The following is a 20652-nucleotide window of genomic DNA, read 5'->3' on the forward strand; positions in this document are numbered from 1 at the left end:
TATGTTTTCCATTTCTGGACACACATTTAGCTGTGAATTTCTGTTTAAGCTATATACTTCTGATGAACAGAAATATTACCAGAGTATTCTTCTTTACTGACACAGGAAAGAAATAGTGTTCTGTATCCATGACAGCCTTTAACTCATTTTGCAAAGACCTTAGAACAAGTCCAAAACAGATTAATCTGCTCCTACAGAGAATACTCAAAGACTAATTCCCAGTGTTGTTTATTGCTAAATCAAGGCCAAGCTGTTTACATCAAAACATAGTCTTGTAGTGGCTCCCTTTCTTCATGTCCCCTGACCACACAGGCTTCAGCCAATGGTTTAATGTCTGAGACCCCTCACCAACTTAGAGCTGCGTGCATGGGTCAATGTGATATTACTATCCTAAGAGAAGCTACGTGACTTATCTGTGTTGTGAGAATGGGTGGGTCCCTGAAAATGTAACTAATACTTGTCCAGATTTTGGTTGTGAGGCAGCAGTGGCGGTGTGGCGAGAGATGGCCATGTAGAGCTATGTGACAGCTGCTGCAGAATGTGAGTGAAGTGTGTGTGTGTGTGTGTGTGTGTGTGTGTGTGTGTGTGTGTGTGTGTGCTGAGTGAGAGTGATGAAGAGTCATGAGGAAAGTGTGAGGGAGGGAGTGGGTGAAAGAGTGAATAAACAATGAGTGAATAAAGTGTCAGAAGTATGTGTGTGAGTGAGTGTAAGAGAGAGAGCTGTGTGAAAGAGCTGCTGCTATGTAGAGGAGCTGTGCCTAGGAACTGTGTAAAGTGCTGTCTGGGGAGAGAGCTGTGTAAATGACATGTTCAGCTGTGGTTGTGTGGAGATTGTAACTGTGTGGAGGCAAGGAAGATTAGCTCATCTCACTCACAGATAGAGAAAAGAACCACTAACAATTAAATCCTCAGCCACTTACCTTCACCCCAGGTTATTTACACAAGACCCTAACTTAAGAGATTTACTGCTCACATTCCTGGCATAATGTTTTAGCCCCTTGCTAGTTACTGAGTTAAGGCAGTTACTTCCCACTGACCCAAGGAGATTGCCTACAGGCCAGGCAGGCAATAGGTGCCAAGCTTCTTTCTTGTACAAATTAGGTTTTTATTCCTCCTCAGCCAGGTGCTATTCCTAGATTTTCTCCTCAGCAATTACTCTGAGTGAAAGTGCTTTTACTAACCAAATACTACAAGCTCTGACATAGGTTGCTTAGCCACCTAACATATGTCCCTCTCCCTATCAGAAAGCAGCTGCAGCTGGGACGAGCTGGAAAAGTGGCGCCTGGGACAGTTTACTTTCTTGTGACTTACTGACCCCTAACATTTTACCTAGCCATTTCTACATTGTAGTTTGAGCACATAAATTCCCTAATTGATCTTAGTCTTTAGTTGGCCCTACCAGAGAACTCCCTTTTTGTCACTCCTCTTTTGGGTTGTAATTGGAAGCTGACAATTAATTGCTTTACATGTGGGTCCTTATCACCTCTCTCTGAGACCCTGAAAACTTCAAGCCTTCCACTGTTTTACCGAAGAATTACTGTGTGGGTATATATACTGGTTCTCTGAGAGCACTGGGAGAAGAGGATTGATGGAGAAGAACAAAGATTAGGACAGAGATGGAAAGAACTGGTAAAATGGTGAGAGAACAGCAGAAGGGATTGAGAGCAGAAGGGACCGAGAGGAGCTAAGAGAGCAGAAAAGAAACTGTGTAGATAGAATCACCATAGGAGAATAAAGTGAATGGACTAAAGAACTCAATGTGCTTAGATTCATTGAATATTCCTCAGATTAGAATCCTCAGCTGGTTGGTAGACTCTCCCGCAGACCCTGGAGCAAACAATATAGGCTGGACCTAATATTTTTTGCGTTTATGTGCTATATCTTCAAAAAGGTGAAACAGAGAAGAACAGGAAGGTTTTCATTTTTCCATCCTTAACATCATAGAGTGAGTGTTGTCTGCTCACACTCTCCTACTAATTATCCTTGTTATCATTTCAGCTCCACAGAATTATCCCACAGTGGGTAGAATGCTGATTGTCGGGAAACATTCCTAATAACTAGGTCAGTTTCTAAAACATCATGACTCATGTTTGGGGTAAAAGACAATGCTCTGTGTACATGCATGTGAAAGCCAATCATGGTTGTGCACAATACTTCCATGAAAACATATTGGAGTGTTTCATTTTCCAAGTCACTACAGTCCATAGCAAGCAGAGGACCAAAAGGGATTCTTCCCCTACTCCTATAAGGTGACATTGGTGCCGGTTCTGTGCGGTTCAGGCTCAGGCTGGTATTTCACCTCTTCCCCCTTTGCCTGTAATAAATGGAACCATTTATGATGCTGGCCAAACAGTGTTAGGAAGAGAAGAAACAAACAGCTAACTGTATGTGGGTGCATGAGCCTTCAACTATGTATTTTTATTACGTGCAAGAGTGTGTATGTGTGTGTGTGTGTGTGTGTGTGTGTGTGTGTGTGTGTTTGTGGAATGCACAGAGAAGAGACAAATGGCAACTGAAAAATAAAGAAACCTTCAGAAAGTGATGTGTCTGTATAGGCTATCAGTTATCCAAAGCAACTGCATGAGACTGACCTTTTGTGAAAGACCATGTCACCTCTGCTAGCTGCGATAATCCTGGCTCATTAGTGAGTGATTGGAATGGGCTGGCAGATTTAAATCCTCACTGCATGTTAGAATCATTAGAGAACATCTAAATGAATTTTGCTCATGCTCTTGGATAGCCCAACTGAACACACCCCAGAATCAGATTTAAAATCAGGTTTAAAACAATCAATCAATGCAGGTATGGTGGCACATGCCTTTGATCACCGCACTCAAAAGGCAGAGGCAGGCAGATCTCTGTGAGTTTGAGGCCAGCCTGGTCTACAGAGTGAGTTGCAGCCAGGACTGCTTCACAGAGATATGCTGTCTGAGAAAAAAAATCAATGAAACAAATCAGAATTCTCAGGTGATTATGATGTGTACCTGTGTTTGAACATGGGTCAAAATGGTCCTAGGCATCCTCTATCAATTTGAAATTGCTTGACTGTTGATCTGGGAATCAGCAGAGATTCCAGTTCATCTTTCAGGGGTATGGTGAGGGGCCCCAGGTGCAGTATCCTTTTTACATTTTACCTACTGTTCTTGGTGACTCTCTAGAGAAGAAGATGGCCAGTGTCTTCCTAATGCACAAGAAGACATGAGAAAAGAATGCGATTATGTATGCTCTTTTGACTGTAGGATGTAGACAGATGTTAACACATGTCTCCTGACATGGTACATATATGCAGCATTAGGGAAGGTGTTCCATAAAAAATACCTATGACTTGTTCAAAGCCATCACTGTTCTTTTAAAATCTGTTATCTTAAGCCTATACAGAATAGGTCTTAGTGACCTGGCTGCCTATCACTTTAGGAACAAATCCAATAGCTGGAGGTCACTGCCTACTCCACTCTCAGCTTGATATCAGGGTTCTGGTACTTCTGTCACATTACTACACACTAGAGAAATTGCTGTGCCTTTGGTGTAATTATAGTTGAAGGAAAGCGTGGCAGTGACTTTGGATTATCCCAGGATGCTTTTCTGCTAAGGCCACAACAAGTGTGGGCACAAAATAAGCCACTGATCCACATTCACTTACCTGCTTATCCGTCTTTGCTATGGAGTTTTCATTTTCAGTCCACGGAAAGTCAGGTTTGTAGACATTTGTCCTACATTTGACCTACAGGTCACCATAAAACATTTGGAACAGCAGTGGTAACTAAGTACACACAATCTATATTTAAGTAATAACAGGGACATAATTAGTTACAGCTTGATGCTCAAAAACATAATGCACAGTGGTTTTCCTTAACTTTATTAATTTAATGTTTTTCACATGTATTTTATGGGCTCTCCTTTCTCTCTCCCTCTCTCTCTCCCTCCCTCTCTCCCTCCCTCTCTCTTCCTCTCTCTCTCTCCCTCTCTCCCTCCCTCTCTCTCTCTCTCTCTCTCTCTCTCTGTGTGTGTGTGTGTGTGTGTATTGTATCAGCCATGCTTGTTCCTTGCACAGCTGTGGAGGGCACACCTCCACTTGCTGTAGTTTCGTCCATGCAGTTGAGTGAATGGGAAGACTAGGATAACAAGAGGAGACTATACTCAGAGGGGATGAGGAGGAGCAAAGAAAACCCCAAAGAGCTGACAGGACAGCTGAACAGCAGGAACAAGGAGAGAGGAGATGCAGAGGACGGGGAAGTGCTCCTGAGCATGGGCAGTGTGGGTCAGCAGACACAGAGCACATGGGTACATGCTGGGCTTGCTGAGACCAGGATCTAGGAACAACAAGGCACTTTAATCTCGGGGAGTGTTTTAAGCATTTATGTTTTCTAGTTTAGACCCTCCAGACTACAACTCTGCAAGTAAGTGAAGGGGATAAGGCTTAGTCACAACAGGCCCACCCAGGTGTCTGAAACATCCAGTGTCTGACCCACATATCATCCCTTGAAAGACCTAGTAAAGGTGTGTCTGCTTGGGCAAGTGTGAAAATGCTCTCCTGGAAGAGAAGAGTCTGCCAAGTTCCCAGAACTCAGCTTGTGAATCAAACTGCATGACCTCCTGCTCTCTCCCAATCTTTCCTTCTGGAACCCAACTTTTGTTCCCTCAGTTACTCTTCCTCAGCATTCATTGAGACTATTAGGGAGCAGTATTATGAATCCTGAGAGTTTTCTTTTGATTGAATGAAATAAACATGATTTTGGCTTTTCAAAGAAACATTTATTAAAAATATCAGAGGTATTCCCCCAAATATTAGGTGAATGAACCCTAAACCCATCCCGAGCACCATAATTCACAAAGACAAACAGCAGCTGTCAGGTATCAAGGCAGCATCAGTCACCCTTACTATCCCATGATGTGGAGAATGAAATAGAGCCTCATCTTTACACAGACCCCTTGCAGGGTTTATGTGCAACTGCCTGCCACTAGACTTCTGTTAGTTGATTCTGCTATCCTAAGCCTTCTTGAGGACACTGAAGGGATATCCTTTCCATTCTATCAACAAATTACTCGGGAAGACTTTGTGATTCAAGGAATTTTACTGAATATATTTTATTTGAGGGGAAAACATCACATATAACACACTATCAATAGCATCGAAAAAGTGGACATATCTCCTTATATCGTTCTGTCTGTAAGGTTTCCGGCAGGTTTCCTCTGCTTGGCTTTCCCCAAACTGAAGACTCTAATTAGCCGTGAATGATTCTGCAGTAAGGGGAGACCTCTCAGCTCTCAAACTCTCCCCTTTCCTCACTTGGTTTTCTCTGACACTGCACTGTACTAAGAGTATCTGCTGACCTACAGAAAAGCTTCCTTAGAGAAGACCTCTTTGTCCAGGACACTGGCAGGCAGAGGATGGAGACTTGCATTCCCAAGACACAGACATAAGGAAAAGATGTCCTAGGATCCCACAGCTCAAGAGAGTGCAGATCAGCAGGAGTCAGTCCTGGTCATTAAGTGAGCAGGTGCAGTGGGGTGGAAGTTCCTTATAGACACCACAATGGGGGTGACAGAGAGGTTGGAGAAAGAAACTGGGAAGGAGGCTGGGAAACCTCAGTTATTAGTACATTCACTTCACAGAGGTGAGCTGCATTCAAAACTTAGGATTCATTCCCCCAGTGAGCCTCAGAGCTGTCTCATAGTACCTCATGGCCTCTTCGTTGTCCCCCTTCAGTTTGTGGACAAAGCCTAGCAAGCTATAGCTCTTCACAATTCGAACATTCTGGTGAACACGTCTTCTGGCCACTTCCTCCAAGGCTGCGAGTAGTTTCCTCCAGACAAAGTTTTTTTCTTTCAGATTAAGACCTTTTAAGTACTGGGTGATCGCATCATCTTCTGATTTCCGATGAAAGTCTAGGTAACAGCCATAGCGTAAATGAATATCCTGCTGTTTGTGACACTCAAGATTACTGTTCAGTTCCATCATGTTCAGTGACTTCTGGAAATGTGCCTGTGCTTCTTCATATTGGCCCATTTCTGCCTGTACTTCAGCCATGCAAACATAAGCCATCTCTAATCTGGGCCTGAGTTTCAGAGTCTCTTGAAATTCAAAAAGGGCCTGTTGTGCCGCCTGCTTTCTGGCCTGCTCATTGCTGGATGTCCTCAGTTGCAACACTTGTTGATGGTAGCAGAGCCCTAGTTGGTAATGCAGGTAGCCAGAGGCAGGTGACACCTGCAAGGCCCTGTGTAGCAGACGGAGAGCCTTGTCTATGCAGCCTTTCCTTCGGTAATACTTGGCTATGTATCGAAAGATATAGTGTTGGCAGGATGTGCCTCTGATGGCTTCTTCAATGTGTGTTTCTGCTTCAGCTACTAATCCTACATCCTGAAGCTTCAGCGCAAGATATACTTTAATATTCGGATCTTCTGGATTTAACCTTACAGCCTTTCTTAGGGGTTCTAGAGAGATATTATTGTCATCAAAGTCTATGTGATAGGCTGCAACTGCATAGCCAAGGTTGTATTCAGGGTTTTCAGGATCCACTGTCAGAGCCATTTGAAAGCAGGCCATGGCTCTATGATAATCCTGTTTTCCACACTTCAACAAGGCCCAGCCTTTCTCATATTCCATCTCCGCACACTCCATACTATAGCGGAAGGGACTACCCAATTCCTTGCAAGTGTTTTCCACCTTGTCCAGGTAGTTCTGGGTTTCAGCCAGGCTGCCCATGTGGTAATGCACCCAGGCACAGTTGCTCCAGATTAACAGGCTTCTCTGACCCAACATCTCTCCCTGGATCAAGGCTTCTGCTTCTTTCAAGCTCTGCAGGGCTTTCTTATGCTGGCCTCTCAGGTGTTTCACATAGGCCCTGAGGTTGAGCATCCCCACTGTGTTTTTGATGTCTAGGAACTCAAGGTCCTCAGAGATCCTTACTTCCAAATCAGGTATGTCAAGGTCTTCGAACAACAGCACCCATGTGAAGTGACAATTCAGTTCAATCAATTTCTCCTTGACCTGATCACTGCCAGCATTCTCTCTGTAAGAAGAAAGCAGATGATTGGTTATATGGCCCAAAAATTGCCAATTAACTCCAAGCTAAACACATTTCACAACATTCTTGCTTATTTCCCGAAAGTCTGACCATTTGTTCCTGTAGAATTTCTTGATTTTTCTTAATCAATCTCTCATCTCCATTTATTGATACTGCCAGAGACCTCTTATACATGCATGTTCATGTACCTGTACTTACAATCTCAGGTTGTTGTTGGGGACCGACTCGGACAGCTGTGTCCTTACTTTATCAAGCCTTACAAACGCAGGAAGTTCCTGGCCTAACCACGGGCTGTACAACTTCCTGAAGTACATGCTAATCAGCCAGCTGCAGGGGCCTGGGACCAAAGCGACCTCACCCTCCCTTAGGAATTTTCCGTTCTTCTCTCCCTGCTTCCCCTGTTCCTCCTCCCTGCCTGAAGCCCTGCTTATAAGCCTCAACACCCAGTCAATAAACGAGACCTTGACGCAACTCAGACTGACTTTGTCTTCCTTTACACGCCTGGTCTCCTTTCTCTTTCGCCCCCATTGATCTTTCAGGAGGTGCCTCCTCAGGTCTCATCAAATAACCTGGCCCGCGGGACCAGGTCAGGTTGTAAGTTAATCCTTTCAGTTTTCGACTGGGCATTGGCACACAGATACAAGCACACGAACATACATGTCAGAGTCCTTATCTCAGGTTTAATAAAATTCTATTCCCCCTTTTCTTATGTCTTTGAGTACTATGTGTACAAGTTTATGTCACCTGAGCTGACATAGACAGGACCTGTCTGTGTGGTAAACACTGAATGTGGAGGAGAAGTCACTGGGGGTCTGCCTATTTCATCTCAGACACAAACAAGGAGCTGTTTTCCATAGGCTGATGCACAACAAATGGACATGCTCTCTGCCTTGTGACACTGGGGATATGACTCTTCTCTAGAACTTTTATCTTTGGACAATGTAGCTGGGGAGCTTCTGGAGAGTAAGTTAACCTAGCTCTCCCTCCTATGGTTACAAAGAATCCCTTTATATTAAAGATGCTTATACAACTTCATGCCTTTTCTTGTTTCCCTATAGAGCAGTACAAGTAGTTCCGAACTATGTATCACTCCTGTCTCAGAGAACCACCTATAGAATCTACTCAGTTAGTTTCAGGGTAGTAACCCCAAAGCAAGCAGCTTGGAGATGAATCTGTGCTCAGAAGGCAAAAAAGCCCTTGGTCCTGTTGGTAGCTGTCTCTGCCAGAGACCAGAGATGTCATAGTGCTTAAACCAGCTGTCTTTACTTTTCACATAGCCATGCCAAGAGTAGTAGAATACAGGTGTGCTGTCCACTTTGGTCTTACCCATAACTGAGCACACTAGCATTGTGCCCATAAGGGTAGGCTAATGGAAACAGACAGCCATCTAGACATCTCATGGATCAGTCAGTTGGTCAGGTTTGCTCACCCATACCTCATGCCTCCCTCCATGAATGTTATGAACAATGCACTAGCAACCATTGACGGCCACTCTCTTCCAGGTCCCTACTTTACTAGTGGTTTTCAACCTTCCTAATCCTGTAGCCATTTAATACAGGAAAGCATCTTGTGGTGACTGCCAACCTTGAAATTATTTCATTACCACTTCATAACTGTAATTTTGCTACTGTATTGAATCATAATATAAATATCTGATATGTTAACAAGATGGATGGTGGCACATAATTGGGAACTGCTGTACAATAGGAACTTTGTCTTCTTTCTTTCAGTGAAGTTCCCAGTTATAATCAAACAATAAATCTTTCAGAAACCACCTACTGTGGAGCATTAACATCAGCTTTCTATACTGTAAAAATGGAACATAAAACCACCATTGACTCCATGCAAGCTTTGTGTGACTGTGAGCTTTGGCACACTGAGTCCTGAATTAAAATTCTCCTTAGTCTAGAAACCTTCTGTCCAACTCAAATCCTCTTCCTTTTTCTTTGACTAGTTTTCAATGCAGAACTTCCCTAAACATTATTGACTTGAGGACCATGTAGTGCATGGAACAGGAAAAGGACCATGACTGAAATGATGTGATGTTTGGTCAGGAGAGTGTTTTCCTCCTTTACCTCTAAAGAGTATAGATTCATGGAAAGCTTCCCAGTCAGTGCAAAACTCAGCTTTCTCCTTCACCGGGTTTTTCAATATGTACATCTTATACAAGTACAGTAGGAGAACTAGTGAGGAAACTGAGGTGGTTGCAACAACACATGGACAACTGTCATTTGTCCCCTTAATGATCTAAGCGCTGGAACTGACATTCATCAGCTGATGTAGGCTCCTTCATCACCACTGCCTCCAGTTCCTGCTACCCTGGACAGGCACACCTCTAGCCTTAGTCCTCACACATTTTTTTAGCCTTTGGCAATTGTCAACTTTGTCTCTATCACTGTGATCATTCATTTAAGAATGGTAATGTAAGTGTGAAATGACACACAAAAGGTTGTTGAATTTGTAGAAATCAGTCACTGCAACAGAGAAGGTAAGAGAAAGTTGGAAAATGGTCCATTTAGCCCAAGGGATGAATAAAAGTTGTACATAAACGATAAAGATAGAAAACATAAAATTATCTAAAAAATACAAAGTAATAGAATAATAACTTGTATTAATGAGGCAGGATAGCATTCACATGTTTCATTATAAAGAAAAGCCCATGAAGGAAAAAAACTATTATCTACTAGTCTATTGAATTAAATCTACCACTAGGTGGAGACCTGTCCTTGTGTCCTTAATATAGAGCTATTCTTGTTGGGGAGGTCCTTGATCTGGCTAATGATGTGTCCTGGAAAGGCAAGTTTACCTTCATCCACACTGAAGAGATAGGAGGAATACTTCTCCCTTCAATGAGGTAATGGATTTTCTTTACTAGAGTGTCTTCTCCCTGTAGTGCAATGCCTAGCAGCTGCCATGAGTTTGGGCTGAGCCTGCCTGCCTTCTGAGCCCTGACCTGGAAGGTAGAACTATTCTGCCCATCCCCCCATACTTGTCCTTTCTTTCTCCTCTAAAGCTCCCCTCCCAGCCATGTGGCTGCTTGTATAACCTGTTGCTGTCCTTCAGGAAAGCCTCAACACAATATGCGTGTGTATCCCATACCCCTGTTCTTCTCTATTCTCCTATTCTGAGCATCTATCTACTGAGATTGACAACTTGCTTGCTCAGCGCTTGCCATTAAAATTGCAATAAATTATCCTGGAACTCCCTTTTCAGTCCTTTTCTAAGTTCTTTTAAAAGGCAACTAAGCACCCTAAGAGGAGCCCCAGTCTTCACCTTATCACTAAGATAATACAATTACCCAAAGAACCACAGATTCAGTGCAATCCCTATTCAGAGGCACATGACAGTTTTGAAATGAAGCTATATATCTCAAATTGTATAAAATGTCCCAAGATGCTACAATAATAAAAGTGATTTTCGAAAACATAGAATTAGACTCACTATAGTCTAAAACAATCAACATATTTTTGTGCTACCATGAGTACTCCAGTAAGAGAAAAAGGACATATATGCCATGGGGATTTAATTACATAGAGACCCAAGGGGCAGCCACTGAATGCATGGCTGAGCCCTTCTGTCTAGGCTGCCACAGGGAAAAAACTATGAACACAGAGGTTTACATAACAGAACTTCGCTGCTTGTAACTTAGCAAATTATAAATCTCAGATTAAATTGCCTGCCTATATATTACCTCACTTAGTAGATGTTTCTTCTTGACTTGTAGGGAGCCACATGCCTGTTCCATTGTCAGGATGCCTTTTCTGTCTAAGCCATGAACTTTGAGTGTGTGTGTATTGTATGTGTGTGTGTGTGCGCGCGAGCGCGTGTGTGTGGATGTGTGCATATATGTGTGCATGTATGTGTGGGTGTGTGGGGGTTTGTGGGGGTGTATTTATAAGGGGTGCCAATGTCAAGGCATGCATATGAAGGTCAGAGGACAGCATTAGGCACTCATCTTTACCAGTTTGTGTTGGGAGAAGGAAAGCCAAGGCTTCCCTCTCTTCTCTCAGCAGAAACACTGAGATTGTAATCCTCATGCTTGCTTGCCAATCCCTTGACCCACTCACCCCTCTGAGCTGCACCATTTGATGTCTCCAAGGGAAGCAAGTGTGAGGCTCATTCCCTCTTTTCTTTTGGCATTTCAGATCTTAAGGAAAGTGGCTTGAGATTGGGGACCACAAAGACAGCAGCATCAATGACCATGAAGGAAACCAGTTTGCAGAGAAAACCTGTAGGCCTTCCTTTCCTAGGCTTCAAGGAATGGACAGAGGATAGTCAAAGTGCCTTTGATGTACCAACCTGGAGAAGAGACAGGGCTCTTTGTTCATGCCATGTAAATGGTCATGTGGAATGTCATTTTGTATGCTGTAAATGTGTATTGCTCTGATTGGTTATAAATAAAATGTTGATTGGCCAGTAGCCAGGCAGGAAGTATAGGCAGGATAAGCAGACAAGGAGAATGCTGGGAAGAGGAAGGCTGAGTCAGGAGTCACCAGCCAGACACAGAGGAAGCAAGATGACAAGGCAGTGCTGAGAAAAGGTACCAAGCCACGTGGCTAAACATAGATAGGAATTATGGGTTAACTTAAATGTAAGAGCTAGTCAGTAATAAGCCTGAGCTAATGGCCAAGGAGTTAGTTATAAATAATATTAAGCTTCTATGTGATTATTTTATAAAAGGCTGAGGGACTATGGATGAGAGAATTGTCCCAACTGTGTGTCAGGCGGGACACAGGAAACTTCTGACTGCAATGAGCCTCATGGCCCAGTGTAGCACGAATCTTAAAAGTTCTTATTAATAAAAACAAAAATAAAGCTAGGTATTGGGGTGAACCCTAAATGATTAGAGAAAAAAAAAAAGCCACAGCCACCTCACCTTGCCAATTCCTCAGCTGATTATGTTTCCTCAGACTGGAAGCCTCTGAGTACTCATCCAAATAGATCTCAGCTGAACTGCTGCTCAAAAGCCTAAAAGCTTAACCAGCTCTAGTTCCAGGTCCTCACACCTTATATACCTTTCTTCTTTCTGCCATCACTTCCTGGAATTAAAGGCATGAGTCACCTTCCTGGCTGTTTCCAGTGTGGTTTTGAACTCATGGAGATCTGGATAAATCTCTGCCTCCCAAGTGATAGAATTAAAGGCATGTATGCCAATATTTTCTGGCTTCTATGTCTATCTAGTGGCTGTTATGTCCTCTGACCACAGCTAAGTTAATTAGGATGCATAATATATTGGGAATCACAATATATCACCACAGCCCAGTGCTCTTTGGGCTTATCCCTCTGCTCACTAGTAACTTCTCATTTACAAGAGTGCTGTTTTGTAATGAAATGTCTCTATCTCTGTTACTAATCATGTGGCCCTGGTCCAGTTCATTGATGTTGGACACAAATAATTGGATATTTCAAAAGTGCCCCAGGGAAGGTTTCCCTATTATGACCAGACTCAGGTCTTTACCTGTAATATTTGATGAGCCAGGCTAGAAAGAGATAAAAGCATAAGAAGTTTCTGTCCTCTCAGGCTCTGTCTCTGCCTGTTTCTCTCTGTCTCTGTCTCTCTCCGAAATAACCAAATGCATGGTTATTTCTTCTTTTACAGAGCACTTACAAATGATGGAGAAATTTCTGTATGCACATTAGTCATGTCCCAGGGGCATCAGATTCAGTCCTGCTTTGTTTTCTCTGCCTACAGCAGTGCACAGTGAATTAGAGATTGTGCCCACACCTTATGGGAAATAAAGGCATTGGCAGGGCAGCTAAAATCATCTGAAATTTGAATACCAGCTGTCCAGAAGATCTGCCTAGTTGGGAGGCTCACAAGGATCCTGCTGAGGACCTGTGCCCCAAGAAGTAGGAACATGAACTTGTGCATAAGTCCTTAAAGCCAGAAAGCTGAGCAGCACAGAGGCAAATCCATTTGTGTGGGCAACCTGGAGAGAGAGCTAATGCAAACAATATTAGGTACAGCCAATATTGTTTGCCCCCAGGGTCCGCAGAAGAGTCTACCAACCAGCTGAGGATTCTAATGTAAGGGATCTTCAATGAATTTAAGCACATTGAGTTCTTTAGTCCATTCTCTTTATTCTTCTACGGCAACTTGAACTGTACAGTTTCTTTTCTGCTCTCTTATTTAGCTCTCTTTCCCTCCTGCTCTCAGTCCCTTCTCCTGTTCTCTCATCACTCTACCTAGTTCTTTCCATCTCTGTCTTCATCTGTGTTCTTCTGCATCAATCCCCCCAGTGCTCTCAGAGAACCAGTATATATACCCACACAGTAATTGTTTGGTAAAGCAATGGAAGGCTTGAAGTTTTCAGAGTCTAAGAGAGAGGTGATAAGGACCCACACATAAAGCAATTAAATGTAATTATTCCAATTACAACCCAAAAGAGGAGTGACAAAAAGGGAGTTCTCTGGTAGAGTCAACTAAAGACTAAGATCAATTAGGGAATGTATGTGCTCAAACTACAATGTAGAAATGGCTAGGTAAAGTGTTAGGGGTCAATATGTCACAAGAAAGTAAACTGTCCTTGGCGCCACTTTTCCCGCTCGTCCCAGCTGTAGCTGCTTTCTGATAGGGAGAGGGACATATGTTAGGTGGCTAAGCAACCTATGTCAGAGCTTGTAGTATTTGGTTAGTAAAAGCACTTTCACTCAGAGTAATTGCTGAGGAGAAAATCTAGGAATAGAACCTGGCTGAGGAGGAAAAAAACCTAATTTACATAAGAAAGAAGCTTGGCACCTATCACCTGCCTGGCCTTGTAGGCAACTCCTTGGGTCAGTGGGAAGTAACTGCCTTAACTCAGTATCTAGCAATGGCTAAAACATTATGCCAGGAATGTGAGCAGTAAATCTCTTAAGTTAGGGTCTTGTGTAAATATCCAGGGGTGAAGGTAAGGAGTTGAGGATTTAATTGTTAGTGGTTCTTTTCTCTATCTGTGAGTGAGATGAGCTAATGTTTATCTATGTGCAGTTTTGTCCTTGGTAAAAGTTATCTTCGCTGAAATACATTTGTCTGGAGAATGGCCCTAGCCAGGTATGTTAATGAAAATAACACAGCTGGGGACAGTTGTCCAATTACCCCAATGCATAGGAAAATTGTGCCCAAGATTGAGATGCAATCATGAGATTACATGTACACTAATTTGGAGATACATGGTAAACGGGGAGAATTATAGTTGTTTTTGCACAAGAAGTTTACAACAAGAGGCAGCCAATTCATTCAAAAGGCAGTAATTCCATAATGCCTTGCATGATGGTTTCATCTAACAGAACCCTTAGTTCTGTTTGGTTGACCTTCTGAACTCTAGTTGTCACTGCTGTATCCTCTCAGGGACTTTTGCTACCAGTGGCTCTTAATAGAGAGCAGCCAGGATCCCACTGCCCTGTGTTTTTTCAGGATTCCCTGTGAAGTTGGAGATCTGCAGCCTTTCTCATTCTGCAGGAATGCCTTTGCAAACCAAATGCTTAAGCACCTGAGTCACTGACTATGATAATAACCATCACCTGACAGGTCCTACAGCCTTCTGCCCTCTACTTAGTTTGGCTCCATATTTTTTACTATTGTGAACTCTGTATTCTATCTCATCCTTCCCCAACAGCTCTCAGCCTCCTCCATATTCATGTACCATAGATAGTCCTATGTATAAAGACAGAAGAATAATCCTCCAAGTCAAGAGATGCTCACTGTAGCAAAGATTCAGTGCAAACACCTCCACTGACTGGCACTTTTAATCTGAATGGCAATTTCAAACATAAAAACCCAGGTCCATTCATATGAATAAGATTCCACTGGGTGCCTAGTATTTCTTGAATATATATAGTATATATTGCATATGCAATGCATATATATGTTATATGTATTCACACAGAAACCTTGAACAGCATCTGAAGAGGTACCTCTGCTGGGTACATCCCATGGACAATGAAGTGGAGTCAGGGTAAGGGGAAGTAGAACCTCTAAGCAGCTGCTTTCTTTGGGCCTCTAAGTAGGTAGAGTGATAACTTGTCCATTCCTGAAGTTTTGATTGGTATCTGTCTCTCTCTGTAAGATGACTATGCTAAAGTCTCCCCAGGTGTTTCCAACTACATGTGTGAGACAGCCCTTAAAACTAAAGCCAGCTTGCTGTCACCATTCACCCCCTACCAACAGCACACCCATTAAACAGTCCCTGGACACTCATGGCAATTAGCATCCTTCTTCCCTTTTCAGTATTAGAAAGTAAAGGCAGAAGACAGAACAAAGGAACAGAAGCAGACTCAGTCACACCTGGCCAGAAGCAAATGTCTGTGTCCTGGGTTCACTCAAACTACAGAGCAGGGAAATCCTTACCCCATGGTTGCTGTGAAGGTGGCTGCAGTTCTCTGGGTTCTCACCAGGACAGGCTCCTCAGAATCCTGCCTTGACTCTCTGCTGTCTTGTGGACTTGCACACCAACTGGACTCTCAGAGAAGGGCTGGGAGACAGCTCTGTGAGCTGTGGTGTGTGTGTGTTTGTGCTTTTATATTCACAGTAGGAACCTGAAACAGAAAGTGAAACTAAAGCCTGCTGGTTTCTCTTCAGGGAAACTGAGGGCTAACAGGTGTGGGCCTTCTCCTCTCTCCTCTGAACCAATGGGAAGAGGGAATCTGAAACAGAGTGACATGTCAGTTCCATTCAACTATCAAGAGAAGAGAGATCCCTGGCACCAGGCCATGCTGTTAGGATGTTAATGGAGGTGATGTGGACATAAAGACCCAGCTTGGCATCTCCACAAGCACCATTGTTCCTCAGTCAAAAGAACTGCAGTTCTGCACTGCCTCCTTGGAACTGAACCACACTCATGGATTTGATGGCATGGCAAAGAGGAAGTTTGGGGATGGAGGAGTCCATCTGCAGGTGAGATCCCCCGCAGTCTGGAAGGAGTATATCCCAGCTGGTTTGGTGTGTGGCTGTCCTTAGGAACTACTGCAGGAATGATCATTCAAGTCCTCTTCCATGTGCAGAGCTTCTCCGTCTTCCTGAGGCTTTAGGAGTTTACCCTTCATTAACTAGTCCAATTTTCCATAGCCTACAGTCATGGAGTCTTGATTCCTGTTACCTCCTCCTGAGGTGTCTCTCTTTTTTTTTTTTTTTTTTTTTTTTTTTGGTTTTTCGAGACAGGGTTTCTCTGTGTAGCTTTGCGCCTCTCCTGGAACTCACTTGGTAGCCCAGGCTGGCCTCGAACTCATAGAGATCCGCCTGGCTCTGCCTCCCGAGTGCTGGGATTAAAGGTGTGCGCCACCACCGCCTGGCGAGGTGTATCTTTTTAAAGGCCTCTTGCTAGCAGTCACAGCCGCATAAGCAAGAGCCAAGCATAGAATCTTTAGAGTATGCTGTATTCACAGCCTTGATGCTATCCTATGCTAAAGGCTGAGACCAGTGTAGGAAACTGCTGTAAGTGGGGCTCAGATTGGTTCAGGCCAAGGTCAAGTCCCTTATTCTGTTGTCTTGCTTTCTTGGGAACCTACTTTCACAGCACTATTGAATGGTTGCTTAGCCTGGCCATTCATTGCTGTGTCCCCAAATATAGCTCATCCTTCACGCCTCCAAATAATCACTGAAAGTCTCAAATATCTACCTCTATCTCCTTGATAGAATGATAAACTCTCATGAAAGATTCCCTGACCAGAGAGTTTTATCCCTAAACCTCAATCAGCTGACAACATCAGGAAATGGGGGCTCCTTGACCACTTTCCCAATGAAGTTTAATTATGAAGAAGATGGAGGTATGTGTCTGTGTGGTGGCTAGGTGTGTGACACAGAGTTTAAATGCTTTTTATAAAGTTTGCCTCCTGGGATCAGTCACCACACCTTAGTGGTGGAGAGAATTAAATCTAGAGCGTTATATTGTGACCTTCACAATATGTCATGACACATTTGCTGAGGGCTGTGGCAGTATATGACAGGTGACAACTAGTGTCTGACAAGTCGACCCACCAGATGTGTATGTCTCTAACGGCTAGTCTCATCTGGCAAAGCCATAGGGTCACTGTCTGTGGAAACAGGTTGTTTTCTGTCTGTAAATTTCTCGGGTACCACTTGTATGCCTCCTTAATAAGAAGAGCTGTGGGGTGCTTTCCATGGTGCTTTGGTAGTGTGTTTTACATCTCTGGACACACATTTAGCTGTGAATTTCTGTTTAAGCTATATACTTCTGATGAACAGAAATATTACCAGAGTATTCTTCTTTACTGACACAGGAAAGTAACAGTGTTCGGTATCCATGACAGCCTTTAACTCATTTTGCAAAGACCTTAGAACAAGTCCAAAACAGATTAATCTGCCCCTACAGAAATTACACAAAGACTAATTCCCAGTGTTGTTTTTGCTACATCAAGGCCAGGCTGTTTACATCAAGACACAGTCTTGTAGTGGCTCCCTCTGATCGTGTGCACTGACCACACAGGCTTCAGCCAATGGTTTAATGTGGCGGTATTGTGTTCCCCAAAATATTGTGCACCCTAATAAACTTACCTGGGGTCAGAGACAGAACAGCCACTAGATACAAAGGCTAGAAAATGGTGGCACTCACACCTTTAATCCTAGCATTCCAGAGGCAGAAATCCCATTGGATCTCTGAGTTTAAAGCCACACTTGAAACAGCCAGGCATGGTGACACACGTCTTTAATCCCAGGGAGTGATGGCAGATAGCAGAAAGGTATATAAGGCGTGAGGACCAGAAACTAGAAGCATTTGGCTGGTTAAGCTTTTAGGTTTTGAGAAGCACAGTTCAGCTGAGAACCATTCGGATATGAGGACTCAGAGGCTTCCAGTATGCGGAAAAAATATCAGCTGAGAAGTTGGCCAAGTGAGGTTAGCTGTGGCTTGTTCTGTCTCTTTGATCTTCCAGTGTTCATCCCAATACTTGGCTCAGGGTTTGTTTTAATTAATAAGACACTCTAAGATTAATGCTACAGTTTAATGTCTGAGATCCCTCACCAACTTAGAGCTTCGTGCATGGGTCAATGTGCATTACTATCCTAAGAGAAGCTACATGACTTATCCTGTGTTGTGAGAATGGGTGGGGCCCTGAAAATGTAACTAATACTTGTGCAGAGTTTGGTTGTGGAGGGGCAGCAGGGATGTAGCGAAAGATGGCTATGTAGAGCTATGTGACAGCTGCTGCAGAATGTGAATGAAGTGTGTGTGTGTGTGTGTGTGTGCACATGCGTGTGTGTGTGCGTGTGCGTGTGTGTGTGTGTGTGTGTGTGTGTGTGTGCTGAGTGAGAGTGATGAAGATTCATGAGGAAAGTGTGAGGGAGTGAGTGTGTGAAAGAGTGAATAAACAATGAGTGAATAAAGTGTCAGAAGTATGTGTGTGAGTGAGTGTAAGAGAGAGAGTTGTGTCAAAGAGCTGCTGCTATGTAGAGGAGCTGTGCCTAGGAACTGTGTAAAGGGCTGTCTGGGGAGAGAGCTGTGTAAATGAGGTGTTCAGCTGTGGCTGTGTGGAGATTGTAACTGTGTGGAGACAAGGAAGAAGAACCTGTGTAGAAAAGAGATGTAGAAGAGAAATGTGTGAAAAGATAGATGAGTAGCCATGTGAAATATGTACGTATGTAAAGACATGTGGCTGAGTACAGTATTATGGAGATATGTAGCAGTGTGGAGACAGAAAGAGTCAGACCATTTCTTAAGATGAAGTAAAAGAGAAAGTTATCATCAGAAGGCATGTGTGTTTCCTTATTTCATCAGTCATAGATATATTAAAATTTATTCCTAATTACCCTCAGATAAAAAAAAAATTTCCTATCCCTCACTACTCTGAGGCATTCCTTTTATTTTTGTTTTTGTTTTTCCAGACAGTGTTTCTCTGTGTAGCTTTGCACCTTTCCTGGATCTCCCCCTGTAGACCAGGCTGGCCTTGAACTCACAAAGATCTGCCTGCCTCCGCCTCCAGAGTGCTGGGATTAAAGGCATGTGCACCACCAATGCCTGGCAGAGACATTCCTTTTATTACCCTGCATGATTGTGAAAGCTGGTCTTTAGGAGGTAGCTGTTCCAGCTTGGACCGAGAAGCACTAACCCCTAGTGAGACTTCTGGTAAGTACAACTCCTACCTATGACCTGACCCTGGGTGGGGGGCTGAGATGGGAGCCCTTAAGACTGAAGATCCATATGGGCCAGCCCTTTTAGTTCCTTGTGATGCTGGATGCTAGAAGTCAGAGTTCTGCAGAGAACCCTGTTGGACTACACCTCACCTCTTCCAAGATCCTGTATCCAACTACTTTATTGGCTGTAAGTTACCCCAAATAAACCTCCTTTTAACTACATGGAGCTGCATAATTAAATACTGGTCTGCCACAGTCAGCTATACACATTGGTACCCCCCTTCCAATCACAAACATTCACAAGCCTGTCACATACCTCAAAAATGGACAGGAATAATACATTTTAAAAGCATAAGATTGAAAGGACCAAGGTGAAAAAGGGTCTTTACTCAAAATTGGTTTCTCTGTGCATTGAGTTTGTCTCTCTTAGAGCCTTAGCTGAGTGTGAAACTGACTGTGACAACTGTCTGCTCATTCAATTACAGGACAACTGAGTGAAATCAAGAGAGTCCACATACAGCTCCTCTGAACCAGCCCTGTAACTGCCCTGCATAGAGCTCCTTGAACTGACCTTCAAGTGCATGGGAGTCACTCAGGCCTCTGCCCTACAGGCAGCTTCTCAGAAGCATGTTGAGCTCAGGACATGTTCTATTTCCTCTAAGTACTCCATGTTGTAGGTTTTTCAGGCTGTCCATTGTTAAAGGAGACTTCATTTTATAAGCCAGTCTAGATTCCATTTTGAGGAGATGTCACCAACCTTTGATCCACTGGACCGAGGCCATAAGTGTACCAAAATGATTCTTTTTTTTAACAGTTCTGTGCTGTGTCTTCAAAAAGGTGAAACAGAAGAACAGGAAGGTTTTCATTTTTCCATCCTTACCTGCATAGAGTGAGTGTTCTAATGAGGTCTGCTCACACTCTCCTACTAACTATCCTTGTTATAATTTAAGCAGAATTATCCCACAGTGTAGAATGCTGCTTGTCTGGAAACATTCCTAATGACTAGGTCAGCTTCTAAAACATCATTGACTCATGTTTGGGGTAAAAGACAACACTCTGTGTACATGTATGTGAAAGCCAATCATGTTTGAGCACAATACTTCCATCGAAACATATTGGAGTGTTCCATTTTTCCAATCACTACAGTCCATGGCAAGCAGAGGACCAAAAGGAATTCTTCCCCTACTCCTATAAGGTGACATTGGTGCCGGTTCTGTGCGGTTCAGGCTCAGGCCGATATTTCACCTCTTCCCCCTTTGTCTCTGTAATAAATGGACCATCTATGATGCTGGCCAAACAGTGTTAGGAAGAGAAGAAACAAACAGCTAACTGTATGTGGGTGCATGTGCCTACAACCATGTATTTATGATTACAAGTGAGTGTGTGTGTGTGTGTGTGTGTGTGTGTGTGTGTGTGTGTGTGTGTAATGCACAGAAAAGATAAATGAGAACTTGAAAAAAATGAAACCTTGCTGGGTGGTGTTGGCCCATGACTTTAATCCCAGCATTCAGGCTGAAGAGACGCGCGGACGTTTGTGAGTTCAAGGCCAGCCTGGTCTAT

The 20652-nt window shown here is 43.4% G+C and overlaps 1 protein-coding gene across 1 annotated transcript; it reads right to left on the reverse strand.

The window, feature by feature from the left end:
- Nucleotides 1-5626: 5626 nt before the first annotated feature.
- On the reverse strand, nucleotides 5627-8507 carry LOC131902798 (interferon-induced protein with tetratricopeptide repeats 1-like). Its single transcript, XM_059253760.1, has 2 exons — nucleotides 8461-8507; nucleotides 5627-7010 (listed from the first exon to the last, which is right to left on the reverse strand). Exons 1-2 carry the CDS (start codon nucleotides 8505-8507, stop codon nucleotides 5627-5629), a joined length of 1431 nt encoding a protein of 476 aa, XP_059109743.1.
- Between the last annotated feature and the right edge of the window lie 12145 nt (nucleotides 8508-20652).

Source organism: Peromyscus eremicus, chromosome 1 (genome assembly GCF_949786415.1).
Source record: "Peromyscus eremicus chromosome 1, PerEre_H2_v1, whole genome shotgun sequence".
Lineage (NCBI taxonomy): Eukaryota > Metazoa > Chordata > Mammalia > Rodentia > Cricetidae > Peromyscus > Peromyscus eremicus.